Here is a 26935-nt window from a genome sequence, read left to right as displayed (position 1 = left end):
CTAGAAGTAAACATAATTATTTCAATGACACAGCAGAAACAAAGTAGGAACTGATATAAGAGATGTTCTCCCAGTATGAAGGCAGCATGTGATTTCTTGTCTGATGCGTATATTGACCAACACACAGGAAATGATGGAGCTATCACATGTGCTATGTTTAGCTCAGTGGACACGGGACTGATAGGAACCCCTGAATATCATAGAGGGAGAGCTTGTAACATAGCAACAAAGGCAACAGTCAGTCAAGTATAATAGTCATTTTGGAGTAGTAGCGACAGGAGACAAGAAAAAAGAGTAAGCTCTATATATATATATAATTGAAATACGAACAAACTATATATGAGAAAAACCTTCAGATTTTAGATAAGAATGAAACTGGAAAGTTTGGTGTATGTAAGAGCTACTGAAGTAGAGATTTCTGTCTCAGTCTGAGAAAAAAAATATTTGAAGAAATGGTCTTTAAAGATATGTTTAGTTAAATAACATACATGTTGAAGACACTACAGGTGAATGGGGTAAAAAAAACAACTAATAGATATCATTATGAAACTTCCCCAGTTGATTACTGACATTATGACAGTTATTTTTTGCATTACAAGTTTTCTGAAATTTCATGTTTAAATATGCAAACAAGGCGTTATCTAATGGTCATTTTTGGTGAATTCAGGAGAAATCCACAGACGCAAATAGACAAAATAGTAAAATAAACATCTAAATGTGCATTTTGAATGTTTTCCTTCTCCTTGTCTACAAGACAACATGTTATAGAAGCAAATTAGCACCAAATATCAAAATGTACCAGTGCATGTTTGTACCTGCAGTGTCTTGAAAAAAAAAGGACAAAAAGGGTGTGTGCTGGAGAAGCTTAAGTCTGAGAACAAAAGACTTTCAGACACTGAACACCAACAGATAATAGCAGGTATTTAGCACTGAAGGACATTGTAGCAGGGTAGTTAAACTTAGTAGTAGTATGGAAACATCACAAGTGAATATTGTGTGTAGAGGTGCTGGTGCAGGCCTGCAGCGCAGCCTTGGGTCACGTTCCATCGACCCCACAGCTCATCTTTGTGTCGGAAAAGTGTCTTGTGCAATTTCAGCAGAGTGATTTACGAGGCCTCTCTGGCACTCGGCTGCAAAATCCCAACCACACTCATCTCCTGTGACAGAATAAGAAGAAACCACACACAGAGACATGACCTCGAGGGGGGAAAAAAGTCTTTATTTCGTTCATGAAGAACACATTTGAGGCGAAAGCTCCAAAACGAGGAAATCGACAAAGCAACAGTTCAAAATAGAAGAATTTTACAGACAGATACGTGTCACGTTATGAATTATTTCCCTTAATGGATAAGCTGAGGGTTGATTAGTGCTACGTGGTTTTGCCGAGGGGAGAAAAAAAGCTTCAGCCACACACCTGCGTCTTCCACTCTTGCACAACCCTACCTTGACGCTCCGGTAAACACTCGCACGTTGGCTGGCAGCTTGTCAGAAGTAGAGCATCCATGAAAGGATTTCAAAAGCTCTGATCGAACGGCTGCCAGAAAAAACAAACATCACGTCATGTCATTTGCTGTGTTGGCGGTAAAAGCTGTTGCGTGATGTTTCTTTAGAAGCAGGTTTACTCACTTTTAACTGGAAAATCTGGATGATAACCAACAACCTATTGTAACAACTTCATGCCAACTTTGTAACAATCTGTAATTTTGTACAGCAATAATTTCACTTTCGCTTCCTGAATTCTTATGTTGGAATAACATCCCCCACTGCAATACATTGAGCCATGAAAAGTCATGTGACAATGGATCAAATGAGGAGTTCACTTGCTGTATTGTTAAATGAACCCACGGAGATTGACGGCTCTACTCGGTTTTTTTTAGCTACTTTTAGTTCATTGATTTGTCTTTAACTGCACTTTTGCTGAATGGTTCAGTTTCTGCAACCTCAGCAACCCCGTTTTCAAAAAAGCATCAGGCGGCCATTTTCAGAAAAATAAGCTCTGATAAACAGCAGGCAATGTTAGCATTGTTAGCAACTAGCTTCAAGTGAAAGTGGCCCGAGAAAAAAGGATGTTGTGTGTGTTTGTTTATCAGAGTTAATGTCAAATCAGTACAAGTACGTTCCTAACACTTCTCTTTATATCGCCTTCTAAATTTCAGATTGTACAGTAAGTGCTAACCGTGCAGGCTTTGTACCTTTAATTCAACTTGATCAAATCCACCGCAATAAAATCCCACTGCTGTCTGATCCATTCCGGCTATAGAAATATTAAATCCAGCCTATAATCTAGCAGCGCTGTAGCGAAACAACAACCTCTAAATCAAACATGCATGTACCAGAGTCTCAGCTCGACTGAAGCTTCAACCAAACACAGTACGAAATATGTTCACTCAAGTGAAGTCCTCACATAGCGCCAAATGTTGAGAATTGGTTGTCGCATAAATAATAAATTAGAAAGCCCTCTTCCATTATATCCAATATGTTAAAACAACTATATTGCGTAAAGTTCCCTGTACGTCCGTATAAAAGCAAAATGCCCAATATCATAGCCAATGCACTATGAAATAAACACAGCAGATTACAGTAATAAAAGCCTGGAAATGTGCAACAAGCTGCATTTTAGCATTTGCTATTCATATAAACTTCTCTCATACTCTAAATAAGTTCATTACATTCAACCTCTAGCTGAATTACTTGCAATATATACAAATTATGAAAAAAGCTGATATATTACATCTCTCAGCGAGTCAGCAGAATGTTTGCTGATCCCACGGCTCGCTCAGCCACAAAGTAATGGAATGACAAGAATTTTTTTTTTTTGTTTTGGTCACAAAAAACAGCTCCATTTTGGGTGGTGCTCATGAGCTATTCATAAAGTCCCAAATAGTATGAGGAACATTTAATTTCCTGTAGTGATGTCACTAGTAAACCCTAAAGGCCGAGGTGAGGTTTTGTTGATTTTCAGATTAAATGACAACAAGGATTAATTAAGATTTCCAGGTAAACTGTAACTGTAAATGTTTTTAAAGGCATTTAATCCCTATGTTTTAATGTGTATCAAGTCCTGACTAAAAATTTCAATATATTCAATTGTTTGTTACACAGATGTTGCCTTTCCAACAAATTTAACGGAGCTTTGAAGACGTCTTTTACCCGCAAATGATCAAATTAATGCTTACTAAGCCCGATTCTTTTATTCATCCTTGTAATAATTTAAACCCAGTCGTCAGAAAAAGACCATGTTGGTGTTGTGTGTTTCTGCAAACAATGGGACTTTTCTAAAATACGTTCCATATCAGCTGCCGATCAGCAGAAATGCACAATTAGCCAAGTTTAAGATAACAAAACTACTCGGTTAAGGACATTACAACCACCAGTAGTGGGATTTCCTTGCGTAATGTCACCTAACAATTATCTTTTGGTTTCACTAGGGACATAGCGGTCTCCTTGGTGAAAGTCGTGTGTTTGTTTGACCCATCCATCCACCCGTGATTGGAACGAACTTTCATACAACGGTACTTTAAATAATGGTTGCTGCTGAACTACGTCTCTTGCTCTGACCGAATGCAAAAACGTCGACATTTAACAAATCCGTGGTTTGCAGAAACATATTTTTCTGCCGACTGGGCTGATGAATTTATAGTTATCAGTATTTTATGCGGCACTCCTCAGGGTTTCACATTTGACTTTATAAAGAGCTCACGTATCCCGCTACAAGCATCAGTCACTCGTTTCGTCCTACACTTCTTTCCCGCATCAGTACTCGGTGGTCTTCACTTGAACGGAGGACAGGATCTTTCCCATACTGTGGAAGAGTGGCGTTACGAACATGTCCGTCAGACTCTTCCACACCACCTGGATGGATGGTAAGAGCATCATGAAGCTCCGGATCACCGGCATCACCAACCTGGAAGGACGAGGTCAAAGGTCACTTCAGAACAGATCCTGAGAAATGATGCTTTTAGTTCTTTAGTTTAATTTTCTTGTTTATGTTCATTTGAATCCTCACTCCTAATAACATATTTTTGGAGATGGACAAGTACAATCTATATTGTTTTTCGACTGATCTAAGGAGCTCATCTCTACAGGGGGAAATGCAACTGAGTTTTAGCGATTTTGAGATGTAAAGGAGGTTACGCATTTTACAATCCAGTCGCCAGATAAAAAATGTCCTCATTGTACGTTTTCTTTAAACAAATACGAATACGTTGTATGTCGGCGTTCCTGAACCAAAAACATGTTAAATATCAGCCTCGTATCACGCTCGCAGAAACTCAAATTGCAAGTGGTTAACGTTGTGAAACGATCGGTTAGGTTTAGGCAACAAAACTACTTGGTTAAGGTTTGAAAAAAGAGATCATGGTTTGTGTTTAAAAGCATAGCATGACAACCATAAGAATGTTACTATTGTAAATTAATATTCACCACTCTTAGTGGACTTTTTAATGTAACAATTTACGTAAAACAATTTGAATTAAAACGACATAACGTAAAGCGTAACCTCAAATAACTTAACGTAAAACAATGTTTCACAGCGACCCTAACAGCGCTCTCCTGGGTGAAAGTCTCTTGTCTTTTGACCCGTGGACTTTCCCGCTTGTTAGAAACGTTATCATACAACGTAACTTTAAAATAACGGTCCCTCAATATACAACGTCAAGGACCAAACTTTTTTTTAGTTAAGGAATGTCCATATTCAATGCATCCGTGGTTTTCAGAAACGTACAATGCCAACATTTTTTAATGGCGACTGGGCTGAACTTTTATCCTACAAATCGGAAACCTTTTCATCTGAAGCTTGCCTCTTGAACTCAAGTTGCTTTCCCTGTATCTTAACTTTCATCAAGTTTCACAGATTAACTGATTCATATTCTCGAAAATGCTGCTCAAGTTTATAGCTCGAGGTTTCTGTTGATGGATGCAGTTTGGATCTTTAAATCCTCAGCTAGGTCAACCTTCTGTCCTACTGTCAAAAAACAACAACAATTTGAGGGTATGAACAATCTATTTCTCTAAAACGACTCGTGCTTTTATTGCATTTGCACATTCATCATTAAATAACTCTCTTGTATACAAAGAACTGTGTCATATTGTTACATCCCTGCAGCTTGTGCCGCTTACTCCGATGCATCACATGAGATAAAAAAAGTGTGTTTTGAAAGCTGTGTCCTGCTTTGAAGCAGCAGCCCTCTGAGTGATTTATCCTCCTGACGTTCCACATGTATTGATCAGCTCAGCATCACCGCTCAGTCCTCTATCAAACACAGCGGTTGAAGGAATCACCCTGAGCTTGCGACCTCACACAGGTGAAAGGTCAGTTCTCTATCTGCATCTGAAGAATGTCCCACTCTGATCTGCAAACAGGTCCATGTTGCTGCTAAAATGCCAGCTATCCAGCAAAGGGCACAGGGTGGAATATTTTCTTCTTTCCACCTCAACTACCACCGGCGCTCAACATTCCTCCCAACTTTCCATAGAGCGCTGACTTCTGGGCATAAAGTGTGTGTTTCATCAAGTGTTAATGAACAGACTCTTTGGGTTGTGGTTGTGGAACGTATGCACGTATTGCTAAAAATAAAAACTGGAGGGCACCTGGTTTAACTTGATGCAGGCGCATATAAGCAGACATATGCATGACATCACTGTCCAAATAAGAGTATGAAAACAAAACGCTGACAAGATTTTTCGACGTCATACTATGTGTGATTGTAAAAATAACTTCAATGTTTACCTAAAGAGCCAGAGCAAGAATGCTGGGAAGGAAAAACTGTTCCCACGCACTTTTATGTGTTTTTGGTGCTCAAAACAGGGTTTTTTTGGGGGGGTTTTTGATTATAGTACTGAAATAGATTGTTGAATCACTATAATCCGTAAATAATCTTTAACATTTATATTGGGAGTTATGATGTTGTATACAGTACCAGTCAACAGTTTGGACACACCTTCTCATTCAATGGTTTTTCTTTATTTTTATTTATTTTTTTTCTACATTGTAGATTAATATTGAAGACATCCAAACTATGAAGGAACACATATGGAATTATGTGGTAAACAAACAAATGCTCAACAAACCAGAATATGTTTTATATTTTAGATTCTTCAAAGTAGTTGAATGAGAAGGTGTGTCCAAACTTTTGACTGCTACTGTATATATAATATTTCAGTTATTGTGGATTCTTAACTGTTTTTAATGCTTATTTATAATACTTTTTAGTTTTTTTTACTATGTCTCTTGTTTGCACTATACCCTATGCTGCAGGACTAATAAAGGATTATCTTCTCTTATCTTAGTTAAGTTACAGTCAACAACTAACTAGCATTAAAGTTAACAGTTTAAATGAAACTACATGTTAAAGAGTCAGATGTGTTGCTTCTACTGTGATTCAGAAGGTTAAAGTCCACCAAATTCTCATTTAATATCATAACAATTGCAGCATAATAATGAATGAGACACTTGCAGATATATATTATATTTTACATTCTTCAAAGCAGTTGAATGAGAAGGCGTGTCCAAACTTTTGACTGCTACTGTACATGTTATTATATTTTATTCTGAACTTTTACTCTACTAACTATGGGTCTAATGAGAGAGCATTTCATGTCATGGCATCCCTCTAATGTGATATCTGTGTGCATAATTACTTCTTGCAATGGCCAACATTTGGCACAGTGCCAATGCACCTGGCTTATCTCATCAGAAGCAGAAACAATGCAGGTTAAGTGTGGTGGGACGGACACTTATCTCCTTACCAGATGTGGATGCAGCTGAGCACCGCGAACACCAGGCCGAGGATGAAAGCCATGGGCACGGCCAGCAGCGTGGTCAGGACCCGGTACAAGAGGAACTTGATCAGCTCGAACACTGCGTGGCTCCCGATCCACACCTTGTCGAAGCTTTGAGCAGAGAGAGGCTCGGCGATGACGTCTCCAAAGCCGACCTGTCGACAGAACAGAGAAGGTTGTTTTTGGAGATGATGGGTTTTACGCACAGGCGGTTCCTTCCAGGTGTCCATGAAGCAGATCACCACAGTGTGTTACATGAGAGCAACACACCCTGAGTAGATTATCCAGCCACTTGGTGCAGTTTCACTTTCACCAAACACCACATCCATGTTGAGACTTTACCTTCAGGTGTGCGTTGGTGTCGTGTGGGTCTCGGTCCGGCTGCGCTGCGGACGCGTTTCTCCCCTTCTTGGACAGAATCGGCTCCATGGATCTGTTGAACTCGTCTTCGTCCATGATGATGCTGGTGTCCAGTTTTTCCTTCTCCAGACCCATGTTGTGTGTCTGTGTGTGTGTGTGTGTGTGTGTGTGTGCTCTCAGGCGGTGACGGTGATCTCTGTGCGCCGGACTGGAGCGCCTCCACCTCCACCCCAAACCTCCACCTCCTCCACCCCCACCCTATGGAGGAGACAACAGAGCTCCAAGTCACATCCTCAGCCCTGTGATGACTGGAGCTACTGTCATGAGTTGTTGTGTATGACCAAGGAACTGTTAATATCATAATACACAGTACAGCCATACACCTAGGTATTTTATTATTATATTATTATATTCCTTTATTGATCCCCATGGGGGACAATATACAACTACACAGACAATAAATACACATACTATACAACTACACAGACAGCATACTATACAACTACACAGACACAGACAATAAATACACATACTATACAACTACACAGACAATAAATACACATACTATACAACTACACAGACAATAAATACACATACTATACAACTACACAGACAATAAATACACATACTATACAACTACACAGACAATAAATACACATACTATATACAACTACACAGACAATAAATACTATACATACTATACAACTACACAGACAATAAATACACATACTATACAACTACACAGACAATAAATACACATACTATACAACTACACAGACAATAAATACACATACTATACAACTACACAGACACAGACAATAAATACACATACTATACAACTACACAGACAATAAATACACAATACACATACTATACAAACTTTCAATAGCTTGCAGTTTCAGCAGCCCCAAGAACTTATGAAATACTTTATAATTGAACATTACATTACATTACATTACATTACAGTCATTTAGCAGACGCTTTTATCCAAAGCGACTTACAGGAAGTGTATTCAACATAGGTATTCAAGAGAACTACTAGTCACCAGAAGTCATAAGTGCATCTCCTTTCTTAAACAAGCATCTTAAAGCATAAACCAGAGCAAAAGTATAGTGCAGAGGCAAATTACTACGAAAACAATAATTGCAACAGACTAATACATGCAATGTTAAAATGAAGTTATGAGTAAATATGAAACTCTGTCCTGTTATCTGTTGAAATGGATTTAAACAAAATGCAACTAATTGTTAAGTTTCTTTCAAAAAGGATCAAAATGCTACTTAAAATCAGATCAGCATCAGAGACAGGTCTGACAACTGGTATTTATTAAGCAGGTAGTGAGTGAGTGAGTGAGCAGAACAGGACCTTAAAAGGTTAAATATATTAAAATATTTTACACAGATTCTTCTAGCTCATCGGATCAATACATCGGGTTTTTTTGTGTTTTAACAGGCTTTATTGATAGTAATTTTCTGAGTTCCAACAACCCTCCTCATGTGATTAAGCATGATTAGTTCTCCTCCCTCCACCTGCAGGCTTTTTTTTATTTTTTATTATTTCTTCTCACAACTGATCTTTAATAAATAAAAGGTGTTTATTAGTTGAGACGTTTCTTTTTCTAACATTTTGTTGGGATGTTTTGGAAAACATAACAATGTGCACTTTTGAATTATGGTGCAAAAAAACATCAGTTAACAATTCCCACCCTCGGGCATTTTGTGTTTTGGAAAGAAAAACCCACAATGTTTATTTTCACAACACCTTGTAACTATAAAAGCTTGGTTATTATTCTTGCTGTTTAGCTGAACACACTGTTCTAACCGTTGAATGGTTTTACTGCAAATTTCCCTTTTGGTCTGAATGGATTTATTAGTCTCTGGCTGGTTTCATGCTCCGAACGCATCAGCCAACATTGTTGGAATAACTGCATGTCCTCAGATACTTAAACAGGAATCACAACAGGAGGACATTTTCCTCAGGCAGCCCAGCCCGGCCTGATCAAACGTACCAATGACTCGACAATTTGATAAGTCATTTAAGGTGCAATGACAACGCCATTCTTGCTTTTTGCGTGCATTTTTACGCCATGTAGTCTGTTCTGATCAACATATGAGAAAGTTACTTATGGTGCGCTGGTCAAACAAACGCAGGACTTTCACCCAGGAAACCGGCGTTCATGTCAAGTTATCTTGAAGTCATATTTGTGAGGTTTGTGATGTGTTTTCTTACATTTTTACAACCTAAAAACATAACGCCTCTGGTCACGGCATCTCCAAAATCTACCACAAATAAAGAACATGAATACCGATTACTTTTTCATTTATTCACATCCAGCCATGTTTGTTCCAGTGGAGCTCTGTGAGCTAATGTTTGTCTTACTAAATAGGCCATTCCACATGCAATCCACTGTGTTTTGCATCTCATTTGTTGATGCGGCAGGTCCAGCATCCTGCTCACTGATGAGCAACCTGTAAACAACAGCCTCCTTTGTTTAGACAGCAGGGCCTGGACACAACGCACAGAGACAAAAAAAAAGAAGTAGGTCAGGACGGTGAGTGACAGCGAAGCAGAAACGCAGCGGGCAGAACAGAACAGAGGCGAGCTGGGCTTTTACAAAGCGATCAGTTGTCGACCTCTGGCTCCGAGCACGGAGACAATACAACAACACAAATAAATCCTGGATTAAACGCGCAGAGAAGGATTCTGACGGACAAGCATTCAGAGAGGGGGAGACCTGGCTGGATGGCATGAGGGGGAGGGAGGGAGAGAGAGCAGCAGAGGAAGTTATTGCATTTGGTTTGTGTTTCAAATTTGGACACCAATGCTGCAATGAGGTTTTAACAACATGGCTTCTCTGCCAGTGTCAGAGTCTAATTAGGATGTCAGTCTAAACAAAAGTGTGGGCATATTTCAACAACTATTGGTCAAAGAGTGAGATTATATTTTGACTGGTTATGCAGAATCCCAAATCCAAATCCCTTAAATCCACTTTTTATGGTAACCCACAGTTCAGATTCATTGGAGATGAGCCAATCCTGCAGAAACAATCACCGGGCGATCGGCCCACAGTACATGTCGGGCATATTTCTGTCCGACTTGATCCAGACTGGCTATGACTTCTTGCACACATGGGCAATAACTATAACCTAACGAGATCAAGGTGGCCGCGGTTGCCCTCCACAGACTGCAAGACCCAAGGGCATGATGGGAAACGCCTGGCTGTCTCCACATCGAAAAGCTGACTGGCTCTTAGTGTTGACGTCAAAAGCACCATTTGTAGAGAATCCTATTTTCTGTGTAATTCTAATATTTATTGCTAGATAGTTTGCTTTTAGTCTCATGTTGTGCATTCAAGGTTTGATCTAAAAACATGTCTTGTGGGGTTGATAATAATGAAGCTTATTTATTTGACACTTCAGCATCAAAGTGTTTTACGACAGAAACGATAGAACACAATGCCAGATACATACATTTTCACATCAATATGTACAAACAAATATAAATAAACTTGAACGTGATCTGTAAACTACAAGTAGCGAAAACATCTTTGCCGTGGAGAAAAGCCTTCAGAGCCGTTCTTTACTCGTCTTTCAATGAATAAATAATCTCCAGTTCTGATATAATGGATGCTATTGGAGCTACGGCAACCTCTTCAGGAGCCGCCATTGTTGTTTTGAATGAAACAACATAAACCCCGCCCTTAACTGCCAGTAGCTCCTCACAGGACGCTGATTGCCAAACATCGTTGATGTTTTTGTGTCCACTTCCTGAAGATGAACCTGAATATTTCAATGTTTCATAGTGTCCAAGCTGAGGGGGAGTGAAGTGTCAGACGTGATGACCAACAGCATTGAGATTAAACAAACACTCTTTGCATGCTTTAAATAATTCATTTTCATCTCTGCTTGATATTCAGTACAACCAGCATCCTTCATCTCACTGTACTTATATCTGTCAGTGAATGAGCCACTGGACATCAGTAGGTATTTACACTTCGCTCTAACCCACTGAAATCCATCATGTTGAAGTGTTAGGGAACGTCCACCATGGTGCCTTTGTGCAGCTGTAGCTGAGATTTATGACAACCCAATGCTGAGTATCTGCAGTTTATATGTATATTCAAAAGGATCACATACAAAACTTTGTTACTTACGTTATATTGATGATATTTACTCTGCAGAATGACCTCTCTACCTCCTGGACCTCAAAGACGTACTGTTCAATTTGAAGCCAGAATATTCTGTACATGTGAATTCTCTCTTAATGGTTTATTTTGATTTTATAGGTAGGTTAGGCAGTAAGAATGATGTCAGGCCATTGAGTGGTAAAAGCAAAGGTAGCTTCTTCATGTCACCTATTTGACATTTAAAGCTAGGGTTGGTAGTCTTTTTAAAAAAACATGTTGTTATATTTGTTGAAATTCTCCCGACAGCCACCAAGAAATCAAAAAAACAATCAGTTTTCTGTGGCTGTCGCAGGACTGTAATAAACCCGTCCAATCATTTCATTTAGCCAGAATGAAATGATTGGACGGCCTACCTACCTGCCTGCCTTCCTGGAAACTCTGCCCGGGCAATGATTGCACATTACCCGTGTTTTCCAAAAGCCCTGTCTCCTAAAAAAGTATGTTGCAATATAACGAAACTGCATTGTAAATTACGTACATGACGTTTGTTTTCACAAATACGTCTAAAAAGAATCGCTGCAGGCAGTGGTGGTAGATAAGAAGGAGACTGCTGTTGCCTAAAAGAAACCAAGTAGGTTTGTATACATTTTTTGTTTTGACTATATTTACAATATGAATCTCATGTTTTAAAGAAAACAATTCTGCCTCTGAAACTAAATTAAGAGTTTCTAGTTGTATGGGAATTTTGAAAGTTGATGAGTTCTTAAAATAGCAATGTTCGCTGTTTACATTCCTAAAGATACATTTTGGGGGAGTGGCTTTGGAGAGAGAGGCCTGAAGTGACGGGCTGTCAGTGATGAGGACTTTATTTTATGACTTTCTTTGCTAGATTTAGCGACTTTTGGAGCTACTGTTGCTAGCTACTTTCATTGGAAAAGAGTTGGCAACATTGGGCTGGGTTATTCTGTTGGAAATATATTTAAAAACCCAGCGTACTCTTGCGTACATTCATAGCTTTATTCATTGTTCAAAGAACAAGTCGTAAAATCAGGGGTTCACATGTCTAAAAGTATAAACTTATTTTTTATACAATAAATACCCTGCTTACTACTTTTACTTTAATTTTCCATCCATTCCATCCATTGCTTATCCAGTTAAGGGTCGCAGGGGTGCTGGAGCCGATCCCAGCTGTCAATGGGTGAAGGCAGGGTTCACCCTGGACAGGTCGCCAGCCTATCACAGGGCTGACATATAGAGACAGACAACCATTCACACTCACATCCACACCTACGGGCAATTTAGAGTCATCAATCAACCTAAGCTGCATGTCTTTGGACTGTGGGAGGAAGCCGGAGAACCCGGAGAGAACCCATGCTGCCAGAACATGCAAACTTGTTGTCCAGCCCGGGAATTGAACCCGGGCCCCTCCTGCTGTGAGGCGACAGTGCTAACCACTACACCACCGTGCAGCCTTCTACTTTAATTTTGTTCTAGTTAATATTTTAAATTTTGATTTCTGTTTTAAGTGTGGTATTTGTTTGCAGGCGTTGAGCTGCAGCTCCACCACAGGATTCAACAGCTGACCTTCTTCTGGCCCACGAACCTTTCGATCCTTCAGGTTAATAATTTAATGAATTCACCAAACGGACACATTCCAGGACATCCCGGCCAGCGTTCCCTGGAGGGGCTGCGTCCTGACGAGGAGTTTCCTCTGATTTCACAGGGAACAAACGCATATTTGTCCAGGGGGAACAATGATATCAGCTCACCCGCAGCGCAAAGGGATTTCCTGTTGCACCAGAAAGGACCCTCATCTGTTCGGTCTGAAACACACATCACCTTCAGGGTGTGTTAGGGCCGTTAGTTGTGTGAATACGATGTGTGCTTGTGCATGGAGGTTTTTATATAGATGTATGGGTTGTGTATAGATGTATTTGTGCCTGTGTTTATGTGAGTTTAAAATTAAATCCACACACTTTCCTTCACGCTCCATCTCAGGACATGTTTTTGTTTTTCCTGCACTGAAATTTATCAAAACTGTTCTGAGAAATAATTCCAAATTCCTCATTGAATAGTTTCAAAGGAATAATAAAAAAAATAGAAAAAAACCTTGACAAAATCTCTCAGTGCCTTCACAATGAAAAAATGTCATAATGTCCTCTATCATATTTTTAAAAATCCCTCTGCAATTATTTTAATTGTGTATTCGATTATAAACAAATGCCTCTTGGATAATATAGAAATGTGTATAAAGAGGTCATAATGACAACGCAATCACTCTTGCACATGTAGCACTAAGTTCTGCCCTGATGCAGGTAACCTTGAGCTGTTCTTTAATATTCACTACAGCTAAGTTTCAGAATGCTCAAAATCAACCGTAATCAGAAAAGTTATGAAAGCAAAGAAATCTCCAAATGGCCTAAAAAACAGAGTTTCTGTCTGAATATCTGCTTAAATGAGGTTTGCATCAAGTCAATTCTGCATTAGAGAAACTTTAGCTGTGCAGTTCCCCCTCTCTCTTAAACCCCTAAAGAAAGGGTGTCTTCACACGCTGGTTGGCCGAGAGGCGAGATGCACAAACCTGCTCTCAATTCTTAATTAGGAGCCTTTCCTCACATCCTGCTCAACAGCTGATTAGAATAAACCCTCCAATCAGCTCAAGGGAAATATGACATCCAACTAAAATAATTGAAAAAAAAGGGAAATCACAGCAAGTGCCAAATAATTGAAACTCCAACACATTTAAAGCACATGTTATCTAAAGCATTTATTCCCCAGATGATGAAGGAAATCACTTCCAGCTCTTTATTTATTGTAGAAAATCAACTTGCATCATGATCGTTTTGTCGGCAATAAATTGTGGTTTCTGCTCCGAATCGAGCCAAATCAGAAACATAAATATACGTGTGAAATGTTTGATAAATGATACACAGACTAAAGCCTGAAAAATGACTGTGTGTGTGTCAGTCCTGCAAAAAACGGCTGCATATACAGATATGAAACATATAAAAGCAGAGCTTGTGTGATGGTCTGTGCATAAATACACGTGTGTGTGTGTGTGTGTGTGTGTGTGTGTGTGTGTGTGTGTGCATGTCTTGTGTGGGAGCACACACACACAGACACACACACACACACACACACACACAGACACACACACATGTGGTCTATATGTTCTGTGGTATATTTATCTTTATCCCTGTTTGTATGAGGTTGTCTGTTTAATGTTAAATTCTGCCATGATTCTGTTTGGGAACGCCTGCAGAGCGGCATGCATGTGTTCTGTGTGTATTTATTTCTGTCGGTTCAGCTCTGTTGGAGCCGGCCGTCCTGCACTCTGAGGGTCACGGGTTTGATCCCACGTGAAGTGATGACGTCCTGTTCTTTTTTTTTATTAAATGCATCAGATTGGCGTTTTAAATGTTTCTTGGTTTTGGGCAGAAGAGGACGGGGTGACCATCCTGGCGTCTGGCATACCCAGCGGCCATTTTTTTCACTCCGCTGCTGTCGTCTGCGAGTGACTCACTTAAATTCTTTCCAGTAATAATGAGTATTGCTTTCTGGCACAGCGGCAGTGAAGAATTGGGCTTGTTAAACAAAGAAAAATGACCCTGTTGCTAAATAAAACCAAGGCATTGTGTGCGTCAGTCTGCCACAAGGAGAGGGAACTTAAAAATGGAATCAAGTGACTTAAATCAAATTTAAATACCGAAGAAATATACAAAAGAAACAATACAGCTGTGATGAATAAAATGGAATAAAAGCACAAACTTCTGCAAAAGACACTGGAACAACATGCACTGTTCCGTAATAACTCCAAATGCATGTGTGGTCGATTCCTTTATGTTAAAGAATAACTAAAACTGTAAACCTACAGTTGAGTCTCTTCATTAAGGCCGGATTTATTGTCTTTACCGTGACTGTTCTCATTGTCAGTAATGCAGCGACGCCTCGCCCTTCACCACCCCGGGCGAGGTAACCCGAGAAAACAGGACGCTCATATTTCATGATGCATATAGACTAAGAATGTGGCAGAAAACAACTTTGAGAGTGAAAAGATAATTTACAGGGGGTTGAAAGTCCCAACATACAGTTTAAAATGTTTACTTTGTGATCTTTTCTCACATTTTAATGCATAAAAGCACACGTATCAAAACTAGAGATGACTTTCTGCACCAAAATCTTGCTTAAGAAGCTGCTGATTGTAACGAAAGTGCTGTTGTTGCTTTTTTTTTGGCAAAAGCATTATGAGTTGCCCTGCAAATCAAATTTGCACAATATTTCATATTGCAACACGGCTGTGTGTGAATGTCAAAATGTGACTTTGACTTGTTGATAACATCCAGACACTGGTGATTTCCATACAACACAGCAAGAACAAGAATATTTTGAGCAAACATTGTATACAATTATGAAAGTTATAAAGATATGCGTTTGGAATGTGTCACTTTACTCACTCCAAGGGTACTAACAAACTAAACTTGAACATTTGAATCACACGGTAGGTCATTTTGTTTGACTGACTCACTGACAATAAAGCTGAATATTGAAAATGTTAAACACATTTTGGGTGTTTACCATTGACTGTATATAGGAAGTGGACATAGTCACCCAGTCGTCACATGTTGGTTTGTGGACTACAGTTTTTAATCCTTGAGTTCTGCATTTTGGCTTTCGCCATTTAGTATTTTTGCAACCAGAAGTGACGAAAGAGGGTGGAGCTAAGACAATCTACTGGAAAATTAACTTTCATGTACTGAAAACACTGTTAAAAGGTTAAAGTTCTAGGATGAAAACACTGACAACTCTCAGACCAGAAAATGCCATTGTAGAGACCTGTCAATCACTGTGTAGCCCCGCCCTAAAGCATCCCCTGCTTTATGGTCTGTTTGACTCTAAATGGAGCATCATTTACTAAATGAACATCATGCTGTATTGAAGAAGACTTGAAACTAGAGATTGAGACCATAAACTCATGTTTACAATGTTTACTGAGGGAATAAATCAAGAGAGAAGTAGAGTCATTTTCTCATAGACTTCTATACAACCAGAGGAGTCGCCCCCTGATGGACAGTAGAGAGAATGCAAGTTTAGGGCCTTTAGCATTGGATCACTTTTCAGACCCAGAGGTTGCTACCTGGGGTTAAATACATCTCTCTATCATGAACAAAACTCAGCATTTGTTAATGCTTGTCATCTTCATACAGCACAAAAATAATGTGGTCTGTCATTAATGCTAAGTCATATCTAAGTTGAAAACATACTTAAATAAAAGCGAATGGACATACTTCAGGAAAAGTACACAGAGCTCCCGAGACTCTAAAATAGAGGTAGATGTAGTATTTATACCTTCAGATGTGGTGTATGGATGGGGAGATGAGAGGGGGAGAAGGAAGACGCTGGTTTCGAGGGAGGAATGTCCTGACAGGCCTCGACATACTGAGGCTCTGACTGTCACATTTGTTCCAGGCAGTGGAAAAAATTCAGCAACAAGCTCGAAAGCCCCTCAAACCATTTTCCAAAATAGCCCAGATCTGTCTCTCAACATGTCTGAAGCCATCTGTAAGCTTTGTTAGTGTCACCTGTTGCTCTGCTTTATACGATTTTTCTTGATGGTCTGAGGAATCCTGATACTAAAGATATTGGCCAAAGGGCAGGGGGAGAACGCCACAACATGAAGTGAGGTTTGCTTCTGATGTGTCCAAATATTAGAAATAACACATTTGCTAATGGACGTTCGCTTCATGCCATGACTTTCTTCATCTCAGCCATCATCGTATACTTTACATTGTTTCATAAGTGTTTTGTGCTTGGGGGCAAGTTAATGAAGTAAATCATCTTGTCAGATGCTATTTTGTATGATAACGTTTATGTGTACGGTGGCTCTGGGGAGCGGAAAAGTGGAGAAAATGGAAAATAACAAAATAGAAATAGTTAATATACTCACTGAGTGTAGTTGATAGAAGCATTAGTATTAAATTGAGATTCTTTCATAACCAGTTAAAAGTTCCTTGTGGTAACTTTAACTGATTCACAAACAATGAATAGACTTTTCTGGACAAAATAATAAAGTATTCTTATAACTCAGAAACAATCATGTCTCATCACCCTTCTATCAGCTGCTTCCACACAGATTGCGAGTACAAAACGAAAACATGGAAGCAGATGGGAGCAGTTTTCTGTTGCATTTTGACAAACCTTCATGCCTGCCATTCAGGAAGCGAGCATGACGCTGATAAAAAGAGTGATTTTGTTAACAGTTGTAGTGTAGGCAGTCCAACTAAACCAGAGTTAATTCATGTGTAACCATCAGTTCACCACACGTTGACAAGTCATTACACTCAGGCTTCGATCATGTGTTTTTATTATACTGGTGTAAAGAAAAAGGAGCTTTCTTCTAAGACAGAGACTGTGAGGTTTTGGAGATTTTGACACTGTGCCTGACTGGAGACTTTGTCCCTGAGAGTTTGTTTTGTTTGTTGAAGCTGCTGGTTTAACTCTGGTGAAACCCAGAAAGGCCTCTGGTCAAACACAAAACACCAGTTTGGAGTTTACTTCCAGTGAGTGTCATCTGTCTTTGTTATGAATGTCTTTCAACATATATTAATATGGAAATATACAAACATACCTAATATGAATAATTGTCATTCAACAGTGTGAATGCTTTGGTGAGATCAGAAACAAGGAGTGTCTTTTGTTTAAAAAAATATAGTGTTTTATGAATGTTACCTCGAGGGAAAAGTGGTGCCTTGGATTCATGTTGCATCAGCAGGATTCTCGTGTGTAAAAACGACCTGCAGTAATAACTTCCGCCTTCTTAAAGGCTGTAACAACAAGCCTACAATCTAGACTATTTGGACCAAGTATAGAAACGTTAGTTTCATCTTATTACATAGATAACATTTTCAGATTTCGTACTTTATGTCCATCGCTGGGTTTTAATTTGCACGACAACCGTTGCACATCGTCTGAAGCAACATACAGATTTGGCAATATAACACATTCAACCCCGTCACTTGAAAATAATTTGGCATTGTATGTTTCTGCTAACAATGGTAGCGATAAATGTGAATGAATGAATTGAGCCTTATATCATGCTTGCAGAAAGTCACATGATTAACACTGAGAAACTATTTATTTAGACAACATAACTGTTCGGTTGAGCTGAAAAAAAGATTATGGTTTGTAAAAAATAATAACACGTAACAAAAAAAATAACATGTTACATGTAACGTAACAATAAAACTACCATGAATAAATAGCAACCGCCTCTAGCAGACTTTTTTTTGTAACAAGCGTAACAACGATACATAACTAGCGCAAAGCCAACTTTTACTTTTGGTTTCACACAGGACACTAACACGGGTCTCCTGGGTGAAAGTCCTGTTTTGTTGTTCTACTCGTTATTTGACCACGTCAACTGTCACTCGATAAATACGTCACTTTCATACGTCGCTCTTGAACTACACCACTTATTTTGACAGAGTGCAAAAATGTTGCCATTAAACATATTCATGGTTTGCATAGACGTACAATGCCAAAAAATGTTTCCTTACCTCAAGCCTGAGCAAACATAGCCTTTCAGTTTTCTGATTGAACCATGTTTTAATTGATGCAAAGAAGCAGAAAAATGAGAAATGTGGAATAAAAGTAATTAGAATGTATTATAGAGGAAAATCATTAAATGTTGTTTTACTTTCTACAAGCTTTCGTTGTTAGTTTCCTGACAAACTGCCCTCTGCAGCTGTACATTAAGGATTTACTTATCTGTAGAGGCATCCACACTGACAGCAGATACATTGTCAGCATTGTAGCTTTGATCACATTGGATTAAGCCAGCATTTTTGTTGGGAGCCAGAAAACTGCCTCTTGTGTCGTCATGCGTTGAAGTTCAAAACATAGAAATGGAAAATATTACCTCACGCTGAGCAGGAGGCCTGTGTGCACCTGCCACTGCTTTTGATTCTTCGCTGAAATATAAACACCCAGAACTCCAGAGACCCCGGGGCAAAATCATCACTCACGTCTTTGGTTGTATGGTTTATTATGCTCATATTTAACAAAACTACAAAGTCACTAATGCAGCATGCATCTCAATGAGAATATCACAACAACATAATTTGCGCTGCACCCCCTCTAATCATTTGTTAACACCCTGTCATCCCACGACTAATAGAGACTTCACGCCTTGTGCCAAGTGGATGTAAGTTCTTCTCACGGATGGCAGACTAAGAATCGCTCTCTCAAGTGAAGAGTGTTGGATCCAACCAGGTGTGAGACGCTGATGTTTTTTTCTCCCACGTTGGAAGGGATTTCGGATCACTTAAAGGATGACAGCACTGGAAGGTATGCAGAGCAGCTGTTGGGTCATGCACAGTACCACACTGGTACGATGTTTCTAGTGTTGCGTCAGCTCGGGCCTGACAGACCCGCCGAACAACTGGCAACCATTTTTATTTTGCCCTCTAAGAGGCAAGATGAAAGTAAAATAATAGTAGCTACGTAAAATGACTGTGAGGAACTTTTAACTGGTTATGAAACTGTCTCAATTTAGTACTGAGTACTATATGACCCAAATAAGTAAATGAGACCATCAGAGAGAAGATTGGCTATTTCTTTATAGTTTTTCTTAATGCTTGTTGTCGGTGCCACTGGGTCAAATTTCCACCGGATATCAGGCAAAATCATGCAGGTTCACCAGAAACTCTTCCAGCTCAGACATCTACGGAGCCTCCAGAAGAGACCAGTCCACCGTGGACAGACCCAGATCCAGCAGAGACCAGTCCACCGTGGACAGACCCAGATCCAGCAGAGACCAGTGGTCAGACCATGCTGCACTAAAATTTGAGGTTTTCTAAAGGGGCTCTGGTGCTCATAAACACTACCTCTTTCATCCACAGGGAGCGCCAAAATCAAGATGAAATTAGAGTTCCTCTTAGTAGCTTTAAATCAAACTACAATAATGTAAAAATACTCTCAGAAGTGCATTCAAAATTGTACTTAAGGTAAGTAAAGGTGATGAAGTATTGCCATCAACATGTAAAGGGTAACTATGTGTGAAAGACTAAATAACAAAATGTTCCTGTTGACAAATGAAAAGTTACTCAATTCTTTACAGACAGATGTTTTGCTGCTATAGTTCTGTCGAGGTTGCACATCTTTATCAGATCAAGTCTTATCAGATAATCTCATCATGCCTCCAACTCTGATCTAACTTGTTTTCTAATAGAAAAGCCATTGCATGCGGATGTCAAACTTCATGTCCAGCACAGTCAAACCTCTGTGAAAACAGAGCCAAAGGTGAAAGTGTTTCTGAAATCACTCCGAGGAGCAGCTGCTGATTTTCACCATACCAGACACTTAAATGATGCCAAGTGTCTTCACAGTTGTTCCATATCACTCATTTATTCCACTGTTGCTGAAAGACACAATGCACAAACTCTAGTGCCCTCAGTATGTCCTTGTGTTGGACAAAATGTCTGCTTAAACTCCACATTACAGAGTTGTGAATTTGTATGGGAATAATATCACATGACCTCTGTGTTGGGAGAAATATGGTAGGTAATGATGGTGGAGTCTTCACTTGAAATGATGGAAATGGCAGATTACTGGAGGTCACCAGGTAATAATAGTCCCATGTGATTATGGCTTTATGGTGCTAGATGATTACACGTTATGTCATTTGGTTGACATGTTCATTTAAGACACCGCAAAGCACGTTTTTATTTGAACCAAAACTAACAATTAAATTTAAGAGATCTAAGAGTTTGCACTCGTTAACATCACTGTTAAAAACAACAATCATAATGTATATCTTTCATTGCGTGACTTATTTATTGTTGGATCAGGTATTAGATAATGTCAAATAAAGATATTTCCACTGCCTTCCAAGTACAGTTGGTCTTGTTGGACGTGGTCCAGCAAAGTGGTTCCAAAATGCCACAGAATATTGGTACTGTAATAAAGCACAAGTGGCAAGGTAATCAGTTTTTAATCACCTGTTTAGCTACGTGAGCTGCTGTGTTTCCTTGAAATTACGTAGCTAAACGTTGTTCATCAGGGGTAATAAGCTAGGAATCATACTTTCATGACTTCCAAAGATACAGAGATCTGATAAAATGCCCAACTAATGTGTTGTTATATCCCAAAATAGTCTACCATTGGATTGTTTGATTGTGCATGACTTTAGGAAAGTCACAGCACTGTGTCCATCTCATGTAAGTACAGGGCTGAAATGATCCATGAACCATCTGGGCACAGACGAATAAAAAGGAAAAAGATCACATAGCTTTAAATCTATAATATTTATAATAGATAATAATAGAATAACGTTGATTTTTTCAGGAATAAGGATTACATGATCTCCGTCGCTCAGGAAGTTCCTGCTTCTTCTAACCATGAGACCTTACTCATAACCCTGACACAAATATGGGCTGGGTTTGACACACCCAGCTCCTCCATGAGAATCAGCACATCCTCTGCAAGACCACACACACACACACACACACACACACACACACACACACACACACACACACACACACACACACACACACACACACACACACACACACACACACACATCTGCACCAGCCCACACATATCCCAAACCACAGCAGCTCTGACTGGAAGCTCTGAATAACTGTTTAAAGATGTCTACTTTTTTTTAGCCCTGTGTGCTCCATCACCCTCCATCAGGCGGAGGAATGCGAGGGCTTGGCTTTTTACTTGGCAAAAACAAGATTTGTGAAACCATGCAACTTAACAGATAAGGCATGAGCCCATTTGTGGATGCTGACTGAGACAGGTGTATCACATACAACTGTGGGCAATTTGGAGTTTCCATTTCACTTGTCCTGCATGTTTTTTGACTGTAGGAGGAAATTTAACTACAAAAACAAACAAACAAACTAAACACTCACTAGTTTTCTTTATTTCAACTAGTGTTATCTAGTCATGCAAATGGTTTGTTTTATTTGCCTTGTTCCTGCTGGTAACTGTACTGTCTCAGCCACTAAAGGGTGTCATAAATCACAGCGCTTTCAGTCGTTGTTAAATTGTTTATGTTGACAAGTTGCACAGTTAAGTGCAGCTTGCTTAACCCTAACGCCGGCATCGATCTTGCACAATTCTTCCCAACCTCAGATTAAGTTTTTTATAAAAATTCTCCCTTGTAAGACGTTTATAACGTCTGTGAATGCAAACTACTACATGGTATCCACTGGCACAGGTAAGTGTTCATGGCAAATTAAATACAATCATATAATCACACTATGATTACAGAAACGCTAAATGCTACATGTTACAAACCCATCATCCAACCAGACATCCACAGGTCAACTTTCTACCTTGCTACATATAGGCACCCTACCTTCTCCGTTTGAATTTAAAGTCGGCATTGAATGTAAATAGTGCTGGGAACTATTGTCTATTATGGACATAATTTCAGGAGGTAGTGGACTGGCTTTCTTAAATGTTCCATTTTAAGTAAATATCAAATTATTGATCTACAATTTGGCAGCTGTGCTGGAAAATGTAAGCCGCAGTGTGCTGTGATTTTGCGGCCTCTAGTGGTAAGATTGCAGATTGCAACCAACTGAAACTTCTCGGTGTGCAAAGTATGGAGGAGAACTACGGTGACGGACACAAAAAGACCAAAATGAGAATTGCCATCTCTAGAGCGAATGCTTGGTTCCTTTGTTCTGGGCTACTGTAGAAACATGGCGGTGCAAAATGTCAGACTCAGTGGAGAGGAACTGCTCTGCATGTAGATAAAGTGACGTAACAAAGTGTCGAAAAACGATTCTTATTTTTTTCTTATTCTTACTTACAAAACATATTACATTACTGCCAATAGATCCCTATAAATGCTACACATTTAATGACCACTCTTAAATGAGGAGAAAACTGAAGATGTCTTGTTAGCTCTATGAACACCAGCAGTTTGACACCCCTCGGTTAAAAGCATAAAGCTGCAGGTAAACCTATAAAAAACGCAGACCTGCAGAGCCTTGTGAGCAAAATCCCCTTAAACACAACAAATGTATTGAGTTACTAAGTGTCTGTGTTGCTATTGTAACAAACAATGCTGCTATGGTGATAATAAAGGGAACAGAGTGCCTCACTGGGTGAATAAATCTGCAGATAAACCAATACAAACGCTGACTGTGCTGTCTTCTCTGCTGCCTCCGTAAGCAGCATCACTCATGTGCAGCTTGAAGAAGATATGAACTCAACAAATGTACTGTTTCTGTGACCGTAATGCTGATAACAAATGGAGTAACTGGGTCAATAACGCTGCAGATAAACCTTTAAAAACAATCATTATTGACTGTGTGAAAGGTTACCGACTCCCAGCGTGCTGAGGTCTTCTCATTCCTGAGCTACTTCCACACCTGACACACACATGGAGGGTGTGGCCAACTGAGAAGCCAGGAACCAATAGACACCATGGCTTACTGACACACACACACACACACACACACACATACAAACACACTCAGTGCCTCCCCGGTAGTTTTCCACAGAAATCTAAGCTTAAGGGACGTGAATGATGCTTTCACACAAAATGGCCACCGCTGGATGGCTTTCAAAAACGGCACAGAGGCTTCTTTTAACGCCGCGGGGGGAAATCTCTGGTTTTAACGATGCGACTTAGTGGTGGCAGGGTTTCCCCCGCAAGACAGAGCATGTGACCCAGTCCACCTTCACAAATACAACACTTCACTGTCCGCACACATACACACTCTGTATACTTCACTTTTTAAAGGTGGATTCATTCTGAGACTTTAGCTCAAAGTCAAAGGCCTTGAATCTGTTTGATTACTTTTCATTACTTCAGCACACGGTTTGATTTGATACGTCTCAGTTTCATCCAAATACCACACCTCATATCCTGAGATGAACACGCAGATGGAGGTCTGAGTTCATACAGCACCAATTTAAAAATGAATGAAAAAAATGTATTAGGATTTTATCAGTACAATATGGTGTTTGTCCCAAAATGGGCCATATTTAAATTGCCAAATCGCATAAAACAAGACAAGAAGTGAAATGTGCAAATATGTTCTCACTCCCAACAAGTCAAACACAGCAGCTTGGTCAGTGGCCTTATGCTTCAAACTATGACGCTCTACGTACTCCTCTAGTGTCAGTTTATGCTTTTTTACATGCAAACCCTGTCTTCACAAAACTCCCTGGTTAGGTTTAGGTAGAGATTGTAGCTTGGGTTAGAATAAGTATGCTTCTTATGTACCTCACGTAACGTGGAAATAGTTAAGTTTGTAAATTACATAACAAAAGAAAGTGAAATAAGTCAAAGTTGACTTTTGGTTTCACACAAGACAAGAATAACGTTGTCCTTCGTGAAAGTCCTGTGTTATGTAATTCACGTACATGGCCTTAGTTAGCATTATTCTAGATAATGTGGTTTGGGTTAAAATAAGTGTTTCTTACGCAGTGAAGTAACAATACTACTAAAAATTGTGTAACTATGTCAATTAAAATAAGTCAATAATAACGTTGACTTTTGGTTTCACAAGGGACACAAACAGCGGTCTCCTGGGTGAAAGTCCAATTTTACGTAATTTACGTACATAACATTAGTTAAGTTCGTAAATTACTTTACAAAAGAAATTGAAATAAGTCACCGTTTCCTTTTGGTTTCACAAAGGACACTGTTTGCATTAGTTAACGTTGTGTGGGTTAAGAAAAGAATGTTTCTTGTGTAGTGAAGTAACAGTACTACGTTGCTTACGTTGCTTACGTAACAAACGTTAACTTTTGGTTTCACACCCGACCTCTTCCCTAGGGACTTTATCGTTATACTACGTAATCTGATCTGTTACGTAGCTTTTGATGCGTCACTCCACGAACAAAGCTGCTGTTTTTTACGAGTTGGGAGTGAGAACAGCTGAATGTGCGTAAACATGAATGTAGTCTTATAGAGTTTTGCAGGAAACTGCTCGTAGCACTATAATCTAGTGTTCTACAAATCTTTCAGGTTTTGAACTTTTTGTGGATGTGAGGGACAAATATAATAAGGTCTTAAAACACACTATGAATGAGGAGCCCCCAAAGCACCAGGATTAATCCTCCTCTGACTTTTCATACTGGCATCAACACTTTGACACCAGTACTGCAATTTGACTGTACAGGTTATGCTTTGGTTAAACTCGTCTATCAGTACATCTACTGCGGTTTGTACATTTGAGCAACATGGGAGGCTCAATCTGGTTGCCATGGTTTCATGATACAGACAAGAATCTGGTTCCCATTTAATCAAATGAGACGTTGTGCTGAGGAATCTCCCTCTGTCGCACGAGTGAAAGGAGTGGTTGCTATGCTGCGAACAGGCGGTTGCCATGTTGGGAAGTCAAACAAACATCCCTTTTCTGAGTCACAGGCCACCTCCCCCCCTCCCCCTCCTCCCCCCCCTCCTCTCACCAGCCCAAAGGGGTTCCCTCGCTGAAAAATCGGCCTGACTTGCCGTTAGTCTGTAATTATGTCTGATTTCTCGCTCACTTTCAGTTCCCCTCTCTACTTTTCTCTCTCCCTCTCTCTCTCTTCCACCACACCATCCAAAGCCCAGACACTGCCCACTCTGTTACCCTCTCTCTGCCTTCTTCCCGTTCCCTCCACTCATGCACCTTCGGGCTTTGACAAAGCGGCTCCTGGATGATATTTTTAGGGGGGTATTTTCTTTCCACCTTGTTCCACAAACAAGCACTCCACTCCACTTCTGGAGGAGGAGAACTCAATTCGCTCACTCATTACGGCCTCATCAGGCATGCGTGGTTCAGCCCGCTGACCAAGGGCAGCTGTTTGCTTTTTGCCCCCTCCGTCCAGCGTTGACAAGATGAAATCCAGATCAGAGCAGTGTGGCGCCATGTTTTAAGAGAATCCGCCACCATTTGGACTGAATTTATATCTTATGGGCCTTTAAGCACCACTGCACTCTGAAACCCATTATTTCCAAAGTGTTGCCCAGCACCCCAACGTTTTTTTTGTTTTGTTGCTGTGACGACAAAGCTTCGCTGTTGAGTGCGGTGCCTAAAGTTTGGGCAAAAGTCTTGTGTAAAAGCGGTATTACTGTTAGGATGGACTTTTACTCTCTCTGAGAGCAATTTAGTAACTCATCGGCTAAGCCTTTGGGTAAAACAGACAATGTTTCTGGGTCATCAGTGTATCTATTATCCGAATATCCAGTGCCAAGACTTTCACTTCTGTGCACCGGTTATTGTGTACATTCTGCTTAGCAACTTCAGATGTGACAAATGTCTATCACCGGATGGTATTTCTGCATTAATATGCAAATATCTGTTTATAGAGATTAATAAAAAGCTAAATATTTGTCAGATGATGGCCAGTGAGTTCTGAGATTGCATTTGGCCAATGCGTTTCATCTATTTTGTTATCTATAGGGACTGTTTACCTGCATGATACCAAAGCCTGCTCAAAAGTAATTGGTCAATACTACCCGGTAGAATTATTTTTTGAAATCAGCAGAGGGAGAAATATTCAGATCCTTTGTTCAAGTTAAAGATTCAATCCCACAACGTAAAAAAAAAGCAGCCCTGCATTCAAAATCTAAATCAAGTAAATAATCATGATATTATCAGCAAAATTAAGAGTGTATACAAACTTCTTTTTGCAAGTTTTCTGCTATTGCAT

General features: G+C 39.7%; 1 protein-coding gene across 1 annotated transcript; it reads right to left on the bottom strand.

Annotated features, from left to right (window-relative positions):
* Positions 1-1212: 1212 nt before the first annotated feature.
* On the bottom strand, positions 1213-7322 carry cav2 (caveolin 2). The gene is made up of 3 exons (XM_054620548.1): positions 7123-7322; positions 6748-6935; positions 1213-3904 (listed from the first exon to the last, which is right to left on the bottom strand). Exons 1-3 carry the CDS (start codon positions 7273-7275, stop codon positions 3754-3756), a joined length of 492 nt encoding a protein of 163 aa, XP_054476523.1. The 5' UTR covers positions 7276-7322; the 3' UTR covers positions 1213-3753.
* Positions 7323-26935: the final 19613 nt, after the last annotated feature.

The sequence above is a fragment of the Anoplopoma fimbria genome, chromosome 19 (genome assembly GCF_027596085.1).
Source record: "Anoplopoma fimbria isolate UVic2021 breed Golden Eagle Sablefish chromosome 19, Afim_UVic_2022, whole genome shotgun sequence".
Taxonomy (NCBI): domain Eukaryota; kingdom Metazoa; phylum Chordata; class Actinopteri; order Perciformes; family Anoplopomatidae; genus Anoplopoma; species Anoplopoma fimbria.
The sequence above is the reverse complement of the archived record's forward strand: the minus strand, read 5'-3'. Positions and strand labels throughout refer to the sequence as shown.